General features: G+C 43.6%; 1 protein-coding gene across 1 annotated transcript in view; it reads left to right on the forward strand.

Moving 5' to 3' along the window:
- The window catches only part of sorl1 (sortilin-related receptor, L(DLR class) A repeats containing), a 78,448-nt gene that overhangs the window by 9,561 nt on the left and 55,141 nt on the right, over positions 1-13,746 (forward strand). The window contains exons 2-3 of the mRNA XM_030109335.1: positions 9,781-9,897; positions 12,428-12,562. Of these exons, the coding sequence (XP_029965195.1) occupies positions 9,781-9,897; positions 12,428-12,562 (252 nt within the window). The remainder of the gene's footprint in view (positions 1-9,780; positions 9,898-12,427; positions 12,563-13,746) is intronic.

Below are 13,746 nucleotides of genomic sequence, written 5' to 3' on the forward strand. Positions count from 1 at the left end.
CGTTTCCATCTTGTTTTCCATAGCCGGGAAGGACTCAGACAGGGGCAGGCCGCTGCAGCAGCAGTCGCACCGAGAGGGGACACAGTGGCTCGATTGTTAAACCCTGGGTGCCGACAGAAAGACGGCCGATCGCTAACAGCACGGGCCAACCTGCTCATGCACCGGTGGAGAGCTGAAAGTGCAGCCAGGCTTCACCGCCTGCCAGTCCTGCAGAGATGATGTCACTGTTTGAGACAGGCTACACACACACACACACACACACACACACACACACACACACACACACACACACACACACACACACACACACACACACACACACACACACACACACACCAAGCTGAATAAAGGAGAGCTCAGAGCCAGAGAGGGAGGGTGGGGAGTCGGCTAAATGCCCAAGCGCATTGTGCTGCTGTGTTCCGCTCCTTGGTACAACCAGACACTGAGCCCAACTCCTCCACGCTGACTAAAAGGATATCAAAGTGCCAAAAGGGTGGGAAGGAATAGCAGGAATGCAGCAAATCGCTGGAAAGTAGTTTGGGTCAGCGCTGGAAAGCCCAAACTCTCCAAAACTATCCTCTCCAGCGTTCCAGTGTGTTCTTCGATGAACTGAAAGTTCCCAGGCTTTTTCTTCAACAAATAAGATGAAAGAACTGATCTGAGATATCTACCAGAACAATGGAATATGTACAGTGCATTGTTAGTGTTTAGCATTATTTCCCGACAGAACATCAGCACGTAATGTGTCCTTAATGTTTTTCTTCTTGCAGACTTACTTTTTTAAACTACTATTACTTTTTTAAAGGATGAGTACAAGCATGAGTTCCAAAGTTGTAGCAAATATGAGTACTCCCTGTGATATCGGACTCATCCCTCATACTGATATCAGTATGTAGTGCTGCATAACGAGCACTGCAGTTAGTCAATACTTTTTCTCCTTGTGTGTGAGCAGATGAACATTACCAATGAAGAATTCACAGTGTTTGTTAGTCGGAAAGCTCTTCTCTGAAAAACTGAACATTTCCTACGTTTTCTCCACTGTCATCTGCATACGTAGAGACTCATGTCTTCCAGACAGATACTGAGCTGCTTTATATTTTGACAGACATTTTCTAACTTAATTCAAAGAATAGAAAGTAAAAGAGTAAAACAATGTCAGTGCACCTGTACTGTTTTCTTCATTTTCGAATAGCCACAAATATCAAATCCAGTGGAGTCGGTTTCTCTCTAATGCTACGTAACGTCACCATGTGATGCTTCACACTGCTTCAGTTAGGAATATGGATGGAGGATTCAGTAAAAAAAAAAAAAAGCACTGTTCTCTTTTTCTGCTCAGATTCTGAATAGAGAGGGTTTCACACCCAGCTCCATTAGTCCAGCTATCAAATCATCTGGAGCACTTCCAGCTAAAGCTGGGTGTGGGATCATGAGTCTGACCACTTCATTCAACTGAAGCATCCGACTCCTCACTAATACAACTGTCACCAACCAGTGTTGCCACCAGAAAGTAGAAATCGACACCTTAACAGGAAGGAATTGGAGAATTTTTCGTGGAGGCTTTCAAAGATGTGATTACTTTGGAGGCGGAGAAACCGAAACCTGCTTTCAAACTTTCTATTCTGGCTCACGTAACCTGAACGGCTCCCACTAAAGGGTGCATTTGTTTTCTTTGTTGGGTCATTTTTTTCTGAACTCCTGCGCGGCTTCTGAGAGAGCTCTCGTTTTGTTTTTCAACCACGATTCATACGGACGCATTTACAGCCGGTGGTTGTATTTAAAGGGTGTACAGTGAGAAGTATCCATTAGCAGACCCCAAGAGCTCATCAAAGGCCCACTTGGTAACGAGCGTCTCATTAAGTGCACTTGGTGGTTTTATCACTTCATGAGGTATTTCTTGACTGAAACGCTGCTGTGTTAATGAACTGTCCTGTGATTCTCAATGAGGAAATACAGTCTTGTTTTTTTGCATGCTGTGTATGGCTGATATCATGTTGCACAGCTAAGTTCAGTAGCATCACCTTAAAGCTCGTGTCCGGAGTTTTGAAAGTGTGAGCTTTTTTTAATCCAGCGTCTCGAGGTTCCGCCCTTCCTCTGCTTTCATGAGCGACCAAGCCACGCCCCTTTAATTGTGCACAGGCATTATCCGTCGGGTGAAAATGAGAGCCTCCGAGTCCTCCGAGGTAAGCGGGGCGGCTGCTGCATAGCTAAAGCCTCAGTATGCTTCCCCGCCAGTATACCGCGACGTCGTTCCTACGACATCTATGCCGCGCCCTAAGTCGGCCCTACGCTGGGGCTTGACGCGCACCTCCCAAAAATACTGACTTCGCGTCGACACGACGCGTGGTGACGTGAACGTCGAGGGCTGTGATTGGTCCGCTTTTGCGTTGTTTATAGAATGAAGTAGAACACAACCCGAATGCTTTTCTGATCCGAACAGTGCTTCGGGAGAAATTTAGATCCAAAATTGAGCGGCGCACATCCCTATACTGTTAGCAGATGGGGCTTTGTGTATAGCCGCTCCTAAAACGGCTTTAATCATCCAAAAACTCATTAGTTTCACCAATATTTCATCATGGTCCACTCACGCCTCTCCTCCACGACAGCCCGGTGTCGCCAGATATGTTGTATATGCAGATATATGTTCAGTAAGTGCACGCATGTCTAGATATCTATGTCTATAGATCTATGTCTAGGTAAAGCCGGAGCTACGGAAGCTGCATTGTTCTTGTGACTGCCGATTGCGAAACAAAGACACCGCCACGCCCGCCTAGCGGCTTGGCGGTGAAATTGCAGAGGAGGGCGTTCCCTTGATGCAGAAGCAAGATATGTTCAGTGGCGGCGTAGGTTGCCGGCGTAGGAGCGATGTCGCTGCGACGGGGAAACATACTGAGGCCTTAACTCACCTCTGCCTGGGCGAGTGCGCGTTCTCTCTGGCTGCGCACACGTTGATTGACAGCATGACAAAGCGGAAGCTCGAAATCTATTGGCTGAAGCTGACCGGCGCTTTTTCGGATAACATGGGGGTCTATGAGAGGAAGGCGGAGTTCATAAATAAATTTTTATATTGCTTTATGCTAATATTATGTTATAGTATCGAACCAGACTAACACATTTAAGCTCTGTTGAAAAATGATACATAGTACATTGGAAACAAACGGAAACACCGGACACGAGCTTTAAAGGTACATTAAGTAATATTTTGTTTAATATTTTTTTTAAATTATGGTCTTGCATTACGGTGCAGGTTAATATCTAAAGTATTAGCTTCATGTGGTTGTTCATTGTTTCAAGCTGCTGTTTACCAGAGTGTCGGTCTCTGTGGAGAGCAGTCCAGTGATGCCTTGTTTCTAAATAAAACACTAATCGACTCTCATGTTGTGGACTAGTCAGGGGTTAAACGTTTAACCATCGACCTGACTAGTTGCATGTGTCCTTTTTGTTAATATCATGCAGGCCTATGGGGAAGTATATCAGCAGAATTTAGCTGCTCAGATTCATATCTGTAGCTATCGTCATTTGACAGAGCGAGTGGGGGAGCTGTTATGACGGTCATAAACTTCCAGTTCCAGCCCGTCAGCTCTCAAGGTTCGGTTAAGGAGTGCCGAGGAGAGAGACAGATTTTCATTTGTGCTTGTGCACTCAGAGGTTTTTTGGCCCTCCTGAATCCCGCCTGCTCCGTCAGGTATGAAGGTTCAGCACAGGCCGGCATTTGGAGACACAATGCATGATGAATATGAGTGTGTTGACGCGCAGTGTGTGCAGCTCCGGTCCTCCTTCCTGCAGCCTCACTCCTCCTTCCCCAGGAGACCACAAAGCTGTCGGAGAGATTGATGGACGGGCGCAGATAAAGAACACCTCTCCACCACTTATAGAGCCACCTCTGGACTGCCCGCCATGTTGCACTGCAGCGTCTGACCAGAGGAAAAACAAAAAAAGAGATAAATGCTCTCCTGACGGAGTGCTTTTTTTATTACACGACCTCAGGGCTGTGACCTCAGGGCTACATTAGCGTCTGCTTACAGCTTCCACTCTTTGTTTAAATGCTAAAGCGAAGACATTCTGCAGCTTATGTAACACCATGAAATTGTGCGATAATTAGTATTCACTCATGTACCGGAGAGAGACGCACGTCATTATCAGCACAGCATCAGATGATTTTAGCTCTGAAAGCATTCATTATATCACCCAGATATTTGCTTTATATTTGTAACCGTCTATATTTATAGATGCTCTATGATCTGGATTTTTAATGTTATGTCAGTTAATGAGATGACACTGCTCTATTATCTGGATGTTAGTGGAGGAAGATGCTCTACAACCTTGAAGTGTCTGGACAATCTGAGTGTTACAGAGCTGCAGTCCAGCTCAGTTCCCAGCTGGTGGCACACGGTGCAGCCATCATGTTGGAGCTATCTCTTTGGATGGATTTAAACGGTGCACTGTGCGTTTCAAATAGGCCACAGAAATGTTGTAAAGTGGCGGCGGGGGGTGAAAGTGCTGCCGTCGGTTGTAATGCGCAGCTATCAGGACGCCCATGAGGAAAACGCTTGTAAAGCTCCGATCCGTTCTTCGGTGATTTACAGCACTCGTGAAGAAGGTCATGTAAAGGTCAGCTGAGCTTGACGGGAGCATTGTGAGCCGAACCAGCACGTTTCACGGAGCTTGGAACAAAAGATGTCGTGCTGTTTAAGAAGATAACTGGGAGCTTTTAAAGCGCACAAATGCTTCTCATTACAGCGAAAATAACTGTGATGCCTCCAGTTTATTCCACCCCCAGCAGAGCAGTGATCACCCACGGATTGGACCCCGGCTGCGTTACCTTCTCTCGCTACAGTTTGCTGCGACCTGGCCAATTGTTTCGTTCTTCACAGTCGTCATCGCTGTCCGGACCCAGCTGTGTCAGTCAGCACAGCTGCCGGCACCCTCTTGGCCCACTGGCACTGCACCCAATGAGGCCTAAAATGCTGGGATTTACTGCGCCGGCACCTCAGCCTGACAGACGGGCTCGGCTTTTTACTTAGTTTGCCCTACAGGGAGGCGGGCTGAGGAAGATGGAGAGCAGGACGACAGCTAAGGCAAGAAATGGAAATGAGAATTGTGTATGAGAGAGTCTGGCTTCGTGACAGCGTCTCATAGTCGTCCCTTTGTTGGAAATTACAAGAGGAAAAGGTTAAATTAGTTTCTTACTGGCGACTTACAGTCTGTCCCTGCAGGATGTTGGTGTTTCCTGATTGTGACATTTTAATGGACAAATGCAGCCTTTTACAGTCATGCAAAGAAGTAAGTACATCACATGATAACTTGTTTTTTGACACGTTGGACAGCAGGGGTTGCACGGCTATGTAGTGGGTAGCTCTCTTGCTTCACGGTGACATATCCCCGGTTCAGTCCTGCACTTGGGGGCCTTTCTGTGTTTGTTCATCTTCCTGTATACAGCACCAGTTCATGCCGGGCCATGAGTTTATGCTGTTGGTTGTGAACGTGTGTGTGTGTCTGTCGTACAGTGGCAGTATTGTTCATGGTCTACACCATTTGGGAAGTGTTCCAGCCCCCTGCGACCATTCGGTGTTCGAACTGGTGTGGAAGATGAATGATTGAATGGACAATCGTCTGTGCCTCACATCCAAAAGATTACAATCAAAAGTTCCAGATGGAGTAGATGCTGGTTATGGCTTGGCAGGTGGAACCTGCTTTGTGGTTCGCACTCTTGCCTCACATTGAGCAGACCTGGGCTCGCTTCCAGTCCTCAGAATTTCTGTGTGGTTGTGTGGTTTTTTTATTCACATGGCTTTTCTTTCTCCAATATTGCAGCTTCCTGGCACAATCCAAAAAAAACCTGCTTTCTACTTGAATCGGTGACTCCTAAGTAACGAATGAGTACGACTAAAGGGTTGAACGTCTGCCACTTTACCAGTCAGCACTAAAAAGTTGGTAATGTTTTATTCATGTACATTACTCTGCCTAATTGCCATGCACCCGGCCGCTGCTCATCGGTACAACAGTGCCATCAGTGCAGTTTTATAACAATGCTGTCTGGAAATGAGGAAATGTCTCACTCAACCGGCACAGTCAAAATGTTCAGAAAATGAAAGGCAGGCAACATGTAGGCTGTGCACCAAAGCTATGAGCTGGTTCTACAGTCTGCATTGGCCAGTGTGTAGATAGATGCTATGCCCTGTGCGTGCTGCAGACGGAGTCATTACTGGAGCCTACAGGGTTGTTGGAGGTGAGTGTGGCGTAGCTGCAGAGTGCGGAGGTGGTTCATAGCAGCATATGGCCTAAATTAGGCTTCATTGTGTAAGTACTCGAATCGAAACTTGGTAGAAGCTAAAGGTTAGTACTTGTACTTGTACTTGTCCTTGAAAAAAGTAGGTGCATCCCTAGTCTAGAGTCAAGTGCTCTCAATTCAGATGATATTTATTGCACGAGTGTCTATTTAAGGGTTTATTTTGTCAGTTTAGTTTTATAATATCTAGAATATGTCTGAGTGAAGCAGTCATTCATAACTGTGCAGAGTTGGTGTTGTACGTCTGTGAAGATCAACCCCTCTTCAACCATTATGTAGTATATATGCTGATGCTGCACAGGTTTATAGATTTCTGAGGCACCTGTGGGCTACTGCTGTCTCGTTGCTTTATTTGCCTTTGTGAGATTATTGTTTAACATCACTGGAAAGTGCTGAATTGAGACACCGATGTTAACAACTCGCAGGGTTGACAATTGCTGTGCACTGTCTCTTAACAGCTGACAAGTCTCAGCCTGCATGTTTTATTAATTTTCTATACTTTATGCAGACACAGCAGTCGGTTTGGCACTGTCATTGACTACAGTGTTGTGGTGTGAAAAAGCAGAAGTTGTTAGAAAGCAGAAGTGTAGGGTGGGTTGTGTCTGATCACTGCTGAAAAAGAAGCAAAGCATATATATGTATATATATATTTTTGTTTGCTCCACATTGTGAACTGCCAGGAAAGCTAAGAAAAAGGAAACCTTTGAAGCAAAAAGGAAGACTTTCAGATCCCTGCCTCCTCCAAGTATCATCAATAAAAGATAAGGGAAGAAAAGCAGTGCAGGGATGAGATGGTGAAGCAGTGACAACCAAACACATGAAGTAGCCCATTTCTTTGCAGCAGGATATGTTCTGGATGGGAGCCAGACCAAAAAGAAATATGTATAACTTGTATGGAGATTTATTATCCAAAAGTAAACCAGGGATTCTGTGCGCATGGTATAGTTTTTCCATGACGATTTTTTGCATTGCAGCTTTAAAATTTTTGTTAAAAACTGAATAGACAGTTATTTGGAAACACGTCTCCAACACATCCAAAATGTTCTTCTCATTTCCACAGTGTTTCCCTGTAGAAATGATGAACTTTGTTGGTCGAAACGCAAAAATTCTGAAAATGTTTTATCAGTAAATTTGTGTTCATTTTTGTTTTTATTTTACAAAAAAAAAAAAAAAAAGCCATTTTTGGAAATGTTTTCCCAATTGCAAAAACTAAATGTCCCTTTCTCTGTTTCTGTGCATACTAAACACGCTGCAGCTTATCGGAAACATGGAGTACTTGTACATCTGTGAGAGTCAGTAGTTTTTCTGCTCATGGTGTGAATCGATCAACAGTAACAATGAGGGACTCGGAGTGTTTGCACTGTCCTGTACAGTTTAACAGCTATCCCCGAACAAGATGTACCTTTAATGCCATTTACTACACCATCATCTATATACGTGGAGACTTTTCTTACTTGCATATACTGAGTGGACCTGTATGATCAAGTCTGAAGGTTTTCATCTTACTGATCTTGAATGTGTGCTAAGGGACGATACAATTTAATAATCACTAGGGATTGTATATGGACTTTAGAAAAACAATTAAAATGTTGTTTAAATGTAGTCCAAAGAATGTTATATGATGGAAACTTATTCAAGAAACCTGTAGACAGTGACAGACAGTTTTTTCTGATGTCAATCCAGAAGCAAAAAAACAAAACAAAACAAAACCTCAAAACAAACATGACCTAAATACAGTCATGAATCCAGCCTGTGCAGCTGAACTGCATTTGAACTGGAAAAGTAGTTGACCAACTGGAACAACAATGCAACACGACTAGAACGACAATGCAACACAACTAAAAATAGTCACTCAGCAGCCTAAACTCCACAGACTCAGAAACTATCCGTAGATATGTCAAAGCCCAGTCGTCCACAAACCAGTAAAATCCCAGCTATAAAAATCAGCCGTTAAACCGGCAGTCGTCTAGGAGCACCAAAGGAAATTATAAGTTGGTCCAGAAGCCAGACTTTATTTAATGTGTTTTCTTTCGTTTTGTTTCGCTGCTAATAAGTATTTATCTTCTCCTAGATATATGCCCATCGGCTGTTTACTACTGTAAATGCTGTGGTATAGTTCCATCTGTAACTGTAACTTTTAATGATTTATCAATTGATCCTGATCTGTTTATCATCAGTAATGGTAAATAACTGAACTGTGGTGTGGTCACGCTTCTTAATTTCTTCTGCTTCTTTAATAGTTTGTTTTGTTTATAGCAGTAATAAAGACTGGCTGCAAGTCATTAAATAGTCTTTTGGGACAAGCGACCGCAGTGGTTCTAGACTCGGATCCAGGCTGTGTGTTGTGTTGTGTTGATGGAGAACTTACACCTGTTTATGTGACTGTGGACATGACCAGGCCGACTTGTTAAGCCTGTTGTCAGTGCGACATGGTGTTAAACAGGAAGTGGTGACAATGCACTGCTCATACTTTTGTTTGTCATGAGAAAGACACTCCTTAAAGCAAGTAGAAGGGAATTAAGTAATGCCAGCAGGGCATATCTGGGCCAATTCATTGTGTTACAGTAAATACAACGTAGTCTGGTGCACGTACAAACGAGGGCTCTGAGCTCATCGGTAAACTCGTTTATCTTCATGGTGCTAAACTGGAGCAGCATTCCACGGGCAGAAAGCTCCCTCCATGCACCGAAAGCCGCAATACCGTCTTCAATCATTGATATGGAGAAGAACATTCGCTAAACTGTATCGGTGTTTTAATCAGTTTCTGATTGTTATCCTAAAAACGTCTTTCTGTGACTATCAGAGTGACGGTTCAAGGTTAAACATCTTTGTTATTCTCATGTGTTCACATGTAAATGAAATTTTATCTCTCAGGACTGGCAGCATCCATGGACGTAAAGATGAAAGGATAAAAGAATGAAAAGGAATAAAAATATAGGAATATCTATTAAAGAGGTGCAGCACTGTGGACAACAATAAATGGAGTAGTTATGATGGCATGGGGGAGCATTAGACTTTAGGTTTATCGTTCATGAGTCTCACAGCTTCTGGAAACTGGAGTTCCTCCCATGTTTTGTCTGGGTTTGTCATCTTCATCTTATGCTACTTGAACACTTAGTGATAAACACTATTTCAATAAACCAATTATATCTTCATTGTATTTTAAGCCCTTGTTGATTAATTTGACATAAAGCGTCTGGAAAATGTGTGGTGAATAACAACAGAGAATTCATTGTGTTTGTCAGAATTTAACAAACTTACATGCATATCTGGCTCCAGTGTAAAACTCTTGTGTGTCTGTGTAATGCAGTCATTTTCAAAATGCTACTCTCCATATGTGTGTCTCTTTCTTTATAGTTAATTTTATTGATCTGACCTGTGTTTTGATTCACATTACAGATTATATCCTGTTTATTAATTTTTGGATCTTTACTCAGCTCTTACTCCTTTGCATCCTCTCTGATGGCTGCTTTGTTTTGTTGTTCGCTCTGCAGGCCAACCTCAACGACTCTCACAACCAGATGGTGGTTCACTGGGCCGGTGAGAAGAGCAATGTCATCGTGGCCTTGGCCCGGGACAGCGCCGGAGCCACTGGAACCAAGACCAGTTCTGTGAGTACGCCTGAAAACATGCGTGCAGTGCAGATAAAGCTGCATCCAAAGCTTCATCCAAAATTCAGGTAGTCTTCAGTCGGTGCTGGTTAGTTTTGCACCAGTCCCAGTTAATAAGCCGTGCACGTTTGGACATGTTGGTGTTCCTGGTGATGCTATGATTGTGGAGCTTCCCACTAATCCCTCCATCTGCTGCACACACTGGTCCCAGCATATCAGTTGTTCCCCTGCTACCTGTCTTTGCCCACCTGTTTGCTTGTTTTCCCTGAAAAGCTCATTAAAATGTCTTTTTCGGTTTTTTGAATTGCTAAACAGTTAAAGACATCCTCTCAAAACTAGACAGAATCTGATTTTATCCATTGGTTTAGTGGCTGTTCTGATTAAACAGCCACTAAACCTGAGCCCATTGACTGGTTAATCTGAAACGCTTCTCCTCTTAAATGCTTCCAAGTTCTAATTACGCCGCAAGGCTGATGGATATTTTTTAATTATCCCTTATCTCACACACCCACAACTGTCGAGCCAATGTTTTGAAAGAGTTTTTAAATTCCTAATTGTCCCCTGAGAGGACTGTGGGAGAAATACTTTTGCCCTTTTTGGGGTAATTAGAGATTAATGGAACACTTTCATCACAGTGTAGCAGTGCCTGGTGTCACTGTGTCTGCTGGTCCAGAGCCATGAAATACCAGGCTACTAGTCTGAATTCTCAACCATATCATAGGTCAGGGGCTTCATACAAGCCTCTTCGATCTCAAATCAAAAAAGAATGTGTGGAGTAATTCCTAATGAGCAACCCCTAATATTATAAATATAAGTTCAAAAATCATTCGTGATATACTCTCAACACAGCAGACACATGGATCACTCGAACCGGGGTCCCGCCATGAAAAGCGGCAACGACAGCATCCGGGATGTGAGCTCCGATGTACTGACAGATATTTTAAACATTTTGCTCAGTCAATCCTTTTTCCCCGAGATGTTTCAAAACTTCCACCATTGTTCCATTGTCAAAGAAATCACTAGTGTCCGCTCTGAAGGACCTGACACCGATTGACTGAAGTGTTTTGAACCGCTTGTCAAATGATACATCACAGCCAGCCTCCCTGCACCACTCGACCCCCTTCAGTTTGTTTACCGTCCGAACATGTCCACAGAGGATACGATATCCAACACCTCACACTCAGCCATCACCCACCTGGACAATAACGACACCTACGCATTGATTTCAGCTCAGCATTTCATAGCATCATCCCCCATAGGCCGACTCAGAGACTCCTAACACTCGGTCTGGATGCTGCCACGCGTCTGTGGGTCCTGGACTTTCTGAATGAAAGATCCCAGTATGTCCAGGTCAGAAAAAAAAAAAAAAAAACATTTCCTCCTCCGTCATGCTGAGCACCGGATCTCAAGACTGTGCCCAGCCGATCGTTGTTTACACTGTGCTTTTCTTTACACACTGCCAGCATCCTTGGGACTTTGTGCAGGGATGTGGTCGAGAGCATTTTGTCATACAGCATCTCCACACGGTACCCCGGCTGCAGTACAGCAGACAGAAAAGCCCAGGTCCCTTCCCTCTATCTAAGAACTCTTCAGAGCCACTGCAGGAGCCGGGCACTGAACATTGTGAAGGACTCCTCACACCCTCTCCATAAACTCTTTGAACCGCTGCCATCAGGCAAACGTTTCCGGAACATTAAAAGCAGAACAACCGGACTGATCAACAGCTTCATTGTACAAGCTGTCAGAATGCTGAACTACTGATCCAGATACACACAGATCTCTGCACGCTAACCTGATTGTAGCTTCAGTATTTAAATTATTTATCATTCCACAAGGCCACTTAAACTGTTGTTTACTTCACGTCACACAGCTGCTGTGGACGTATAATAACAATTCACTGCCAATTTGATCAATTATGCCAATTAAATAGCAAACATCTTTGGGATGTGAATATGTGTGTGTTTACGGTTGTGTGTTGGGTGTGTGATTGCATAAGTGTGGGTGCTCTTAACCTAATTGCCTTTAATTGTATCCTGGAGAAGTGCTCTCTCATCTTGCCTGCACTGCTGCCAAATGACAATAAAGCTTAATCTGATCTGATTTCCATATAAATACTGGAAGATGGCAGCAAATGTCAGGATATTCAGAACATAGTTGGAGTGATTGAACTGCTGGGTGAAGGAGGGATTGAAACAGGAGAGAGCATTTCAGAGTCGGGGTTCTGATATAGATAATGGGAGGTATATGGATTCAGGAGATCTGGCCTTGGAAAAGAGAACGCTGCTATTGCAACAACACATCATCAGTGGTGTAACTAACCTGTGGTAACCTTTCTGACCCTTCCTGCTTAAACCCCAAAAACTCACAGGGTCCACAAGGCTCCACTTTGACGGTCTGTACTTCAAGCAGCTGATTGAGTTCACACACACATATGGGTTCAGTCGGAGTCAAACTGCTTCCTCTGTTAGTGGTCTGTGTTGTTTAATGAAGTGCAGGTGCTGATTGCTTCCTCTCCCTCGCCTGCCTTCAGGTATACGTGTCCTACGACTACGGGACCACCTTCGCTCTCGTCTCAGAGAAGTTCCAGCTGGTGGGGGCCAAAGTGAAGGACGGTGCCAAGCAGGTCATCTCCCAGTTCTACCACAGTCCTGCAGACAACAGGAGGGTGAGTCCGAACACGTGGTCCCCAGCTTGGTGTTGATTGGCCGGAATAGATGAAAACATCTGAGTGTTCTGAGGACTTCTTGGGAATTGATTTGACTATGATTTTGTACTCATGAATTTGCTTTGGAAATATTTCATGGTGTTCAGATCCTTCACACGTTGTCCACCGTAGCTGATGTTGCTGATGATCATAAATGTATTTAGTGAAGACTTTAAATCAGATGATCAAAGGTAGCAAGACCTTGTTAAGTGTTTTTCACATCAGGACTTTTGAGCAGTGATAACTTTCCCCTTTTTAAAACGGGAACCTGATGTCGAGACATTCATGGTCGATGCAAAACAATGGATGCACGTTATTTGGCCCCAACATTGCGAGATCCACGGGACTACATAACACTACTGTTTATGCATTCCTTTTTCTATCATGAGAGGAACCATAAATATATGGGGACTATATATGGACATGAAAAGCTCCGGCCACACCAGTGGAAAAGCTACATGATGCTCTGTTTGATTGTCTTGTTTCATTTTACTCTGCGGAGGAACTATGAACGAAGGACTGATCTTTTGTTTTTAGTAGCAAATAAATATTTATGAGCAAAGATAAGTATATAGAAAGTGAGGAACCAGAGGCTTTCCTACCCGTTGGAGTGTTTTCAAGTCATTCATTTGGCAAAATGTACATTTATGAAACAGATTTTTATGAAAGATGAAGCTTTTTTCAGCCTGTTTGGACTTCTGTAGAACCGTGATACATAACAAACTGCTGTTTAGGGTTGGTGCAGCTCTGACATGCACGCTGAAGCTTTTATTTGCCAACTGAGATCTAATTCCGTTCTATCCTGTGTCCTGGAGATGAGCTTCCTTTTGTTCTCTGTTGCCACAGATGCCAGAAGCATCCTTTTTATTTCCTCAACATGTTGAAACTGGATAATCTGTGAATGATAATTATGATTTAAAGAGTTTACCTTTTGGGCAGTGAGGGAGAAGAGGTCCATATATGTACAATTAGTATAAAATTTAGCCGCTTCGATGTTGTCTTAACATTTTTTCATTATACATTCTCTTCATTTTTAAAAATCCAAACTGATTTTCCACAGCCTTATTCAATCGTGGTGCAGCTGATCAGTGCTGTTAGTCTGAAGTATAACGGTGGAAAGTGCATGCACTGGTTTATCAGCATTC

The sequence above is a fragment of the Salarias fasciatus genome, chromosome 14, assembly GCF_902148845.1.
Source record: "Salarias fasciatus chromosome 14, fSalaFa1.1, whole genome shotgun sequence".
In the NCBI taxonomy this organism is placed as follows: domain Eukaryota; kingdom Metazoa; phylum Chordata; class Actinopteri; order Blenniiformes; family Blenniidae; genus Salarias; species Salarias fasciatus.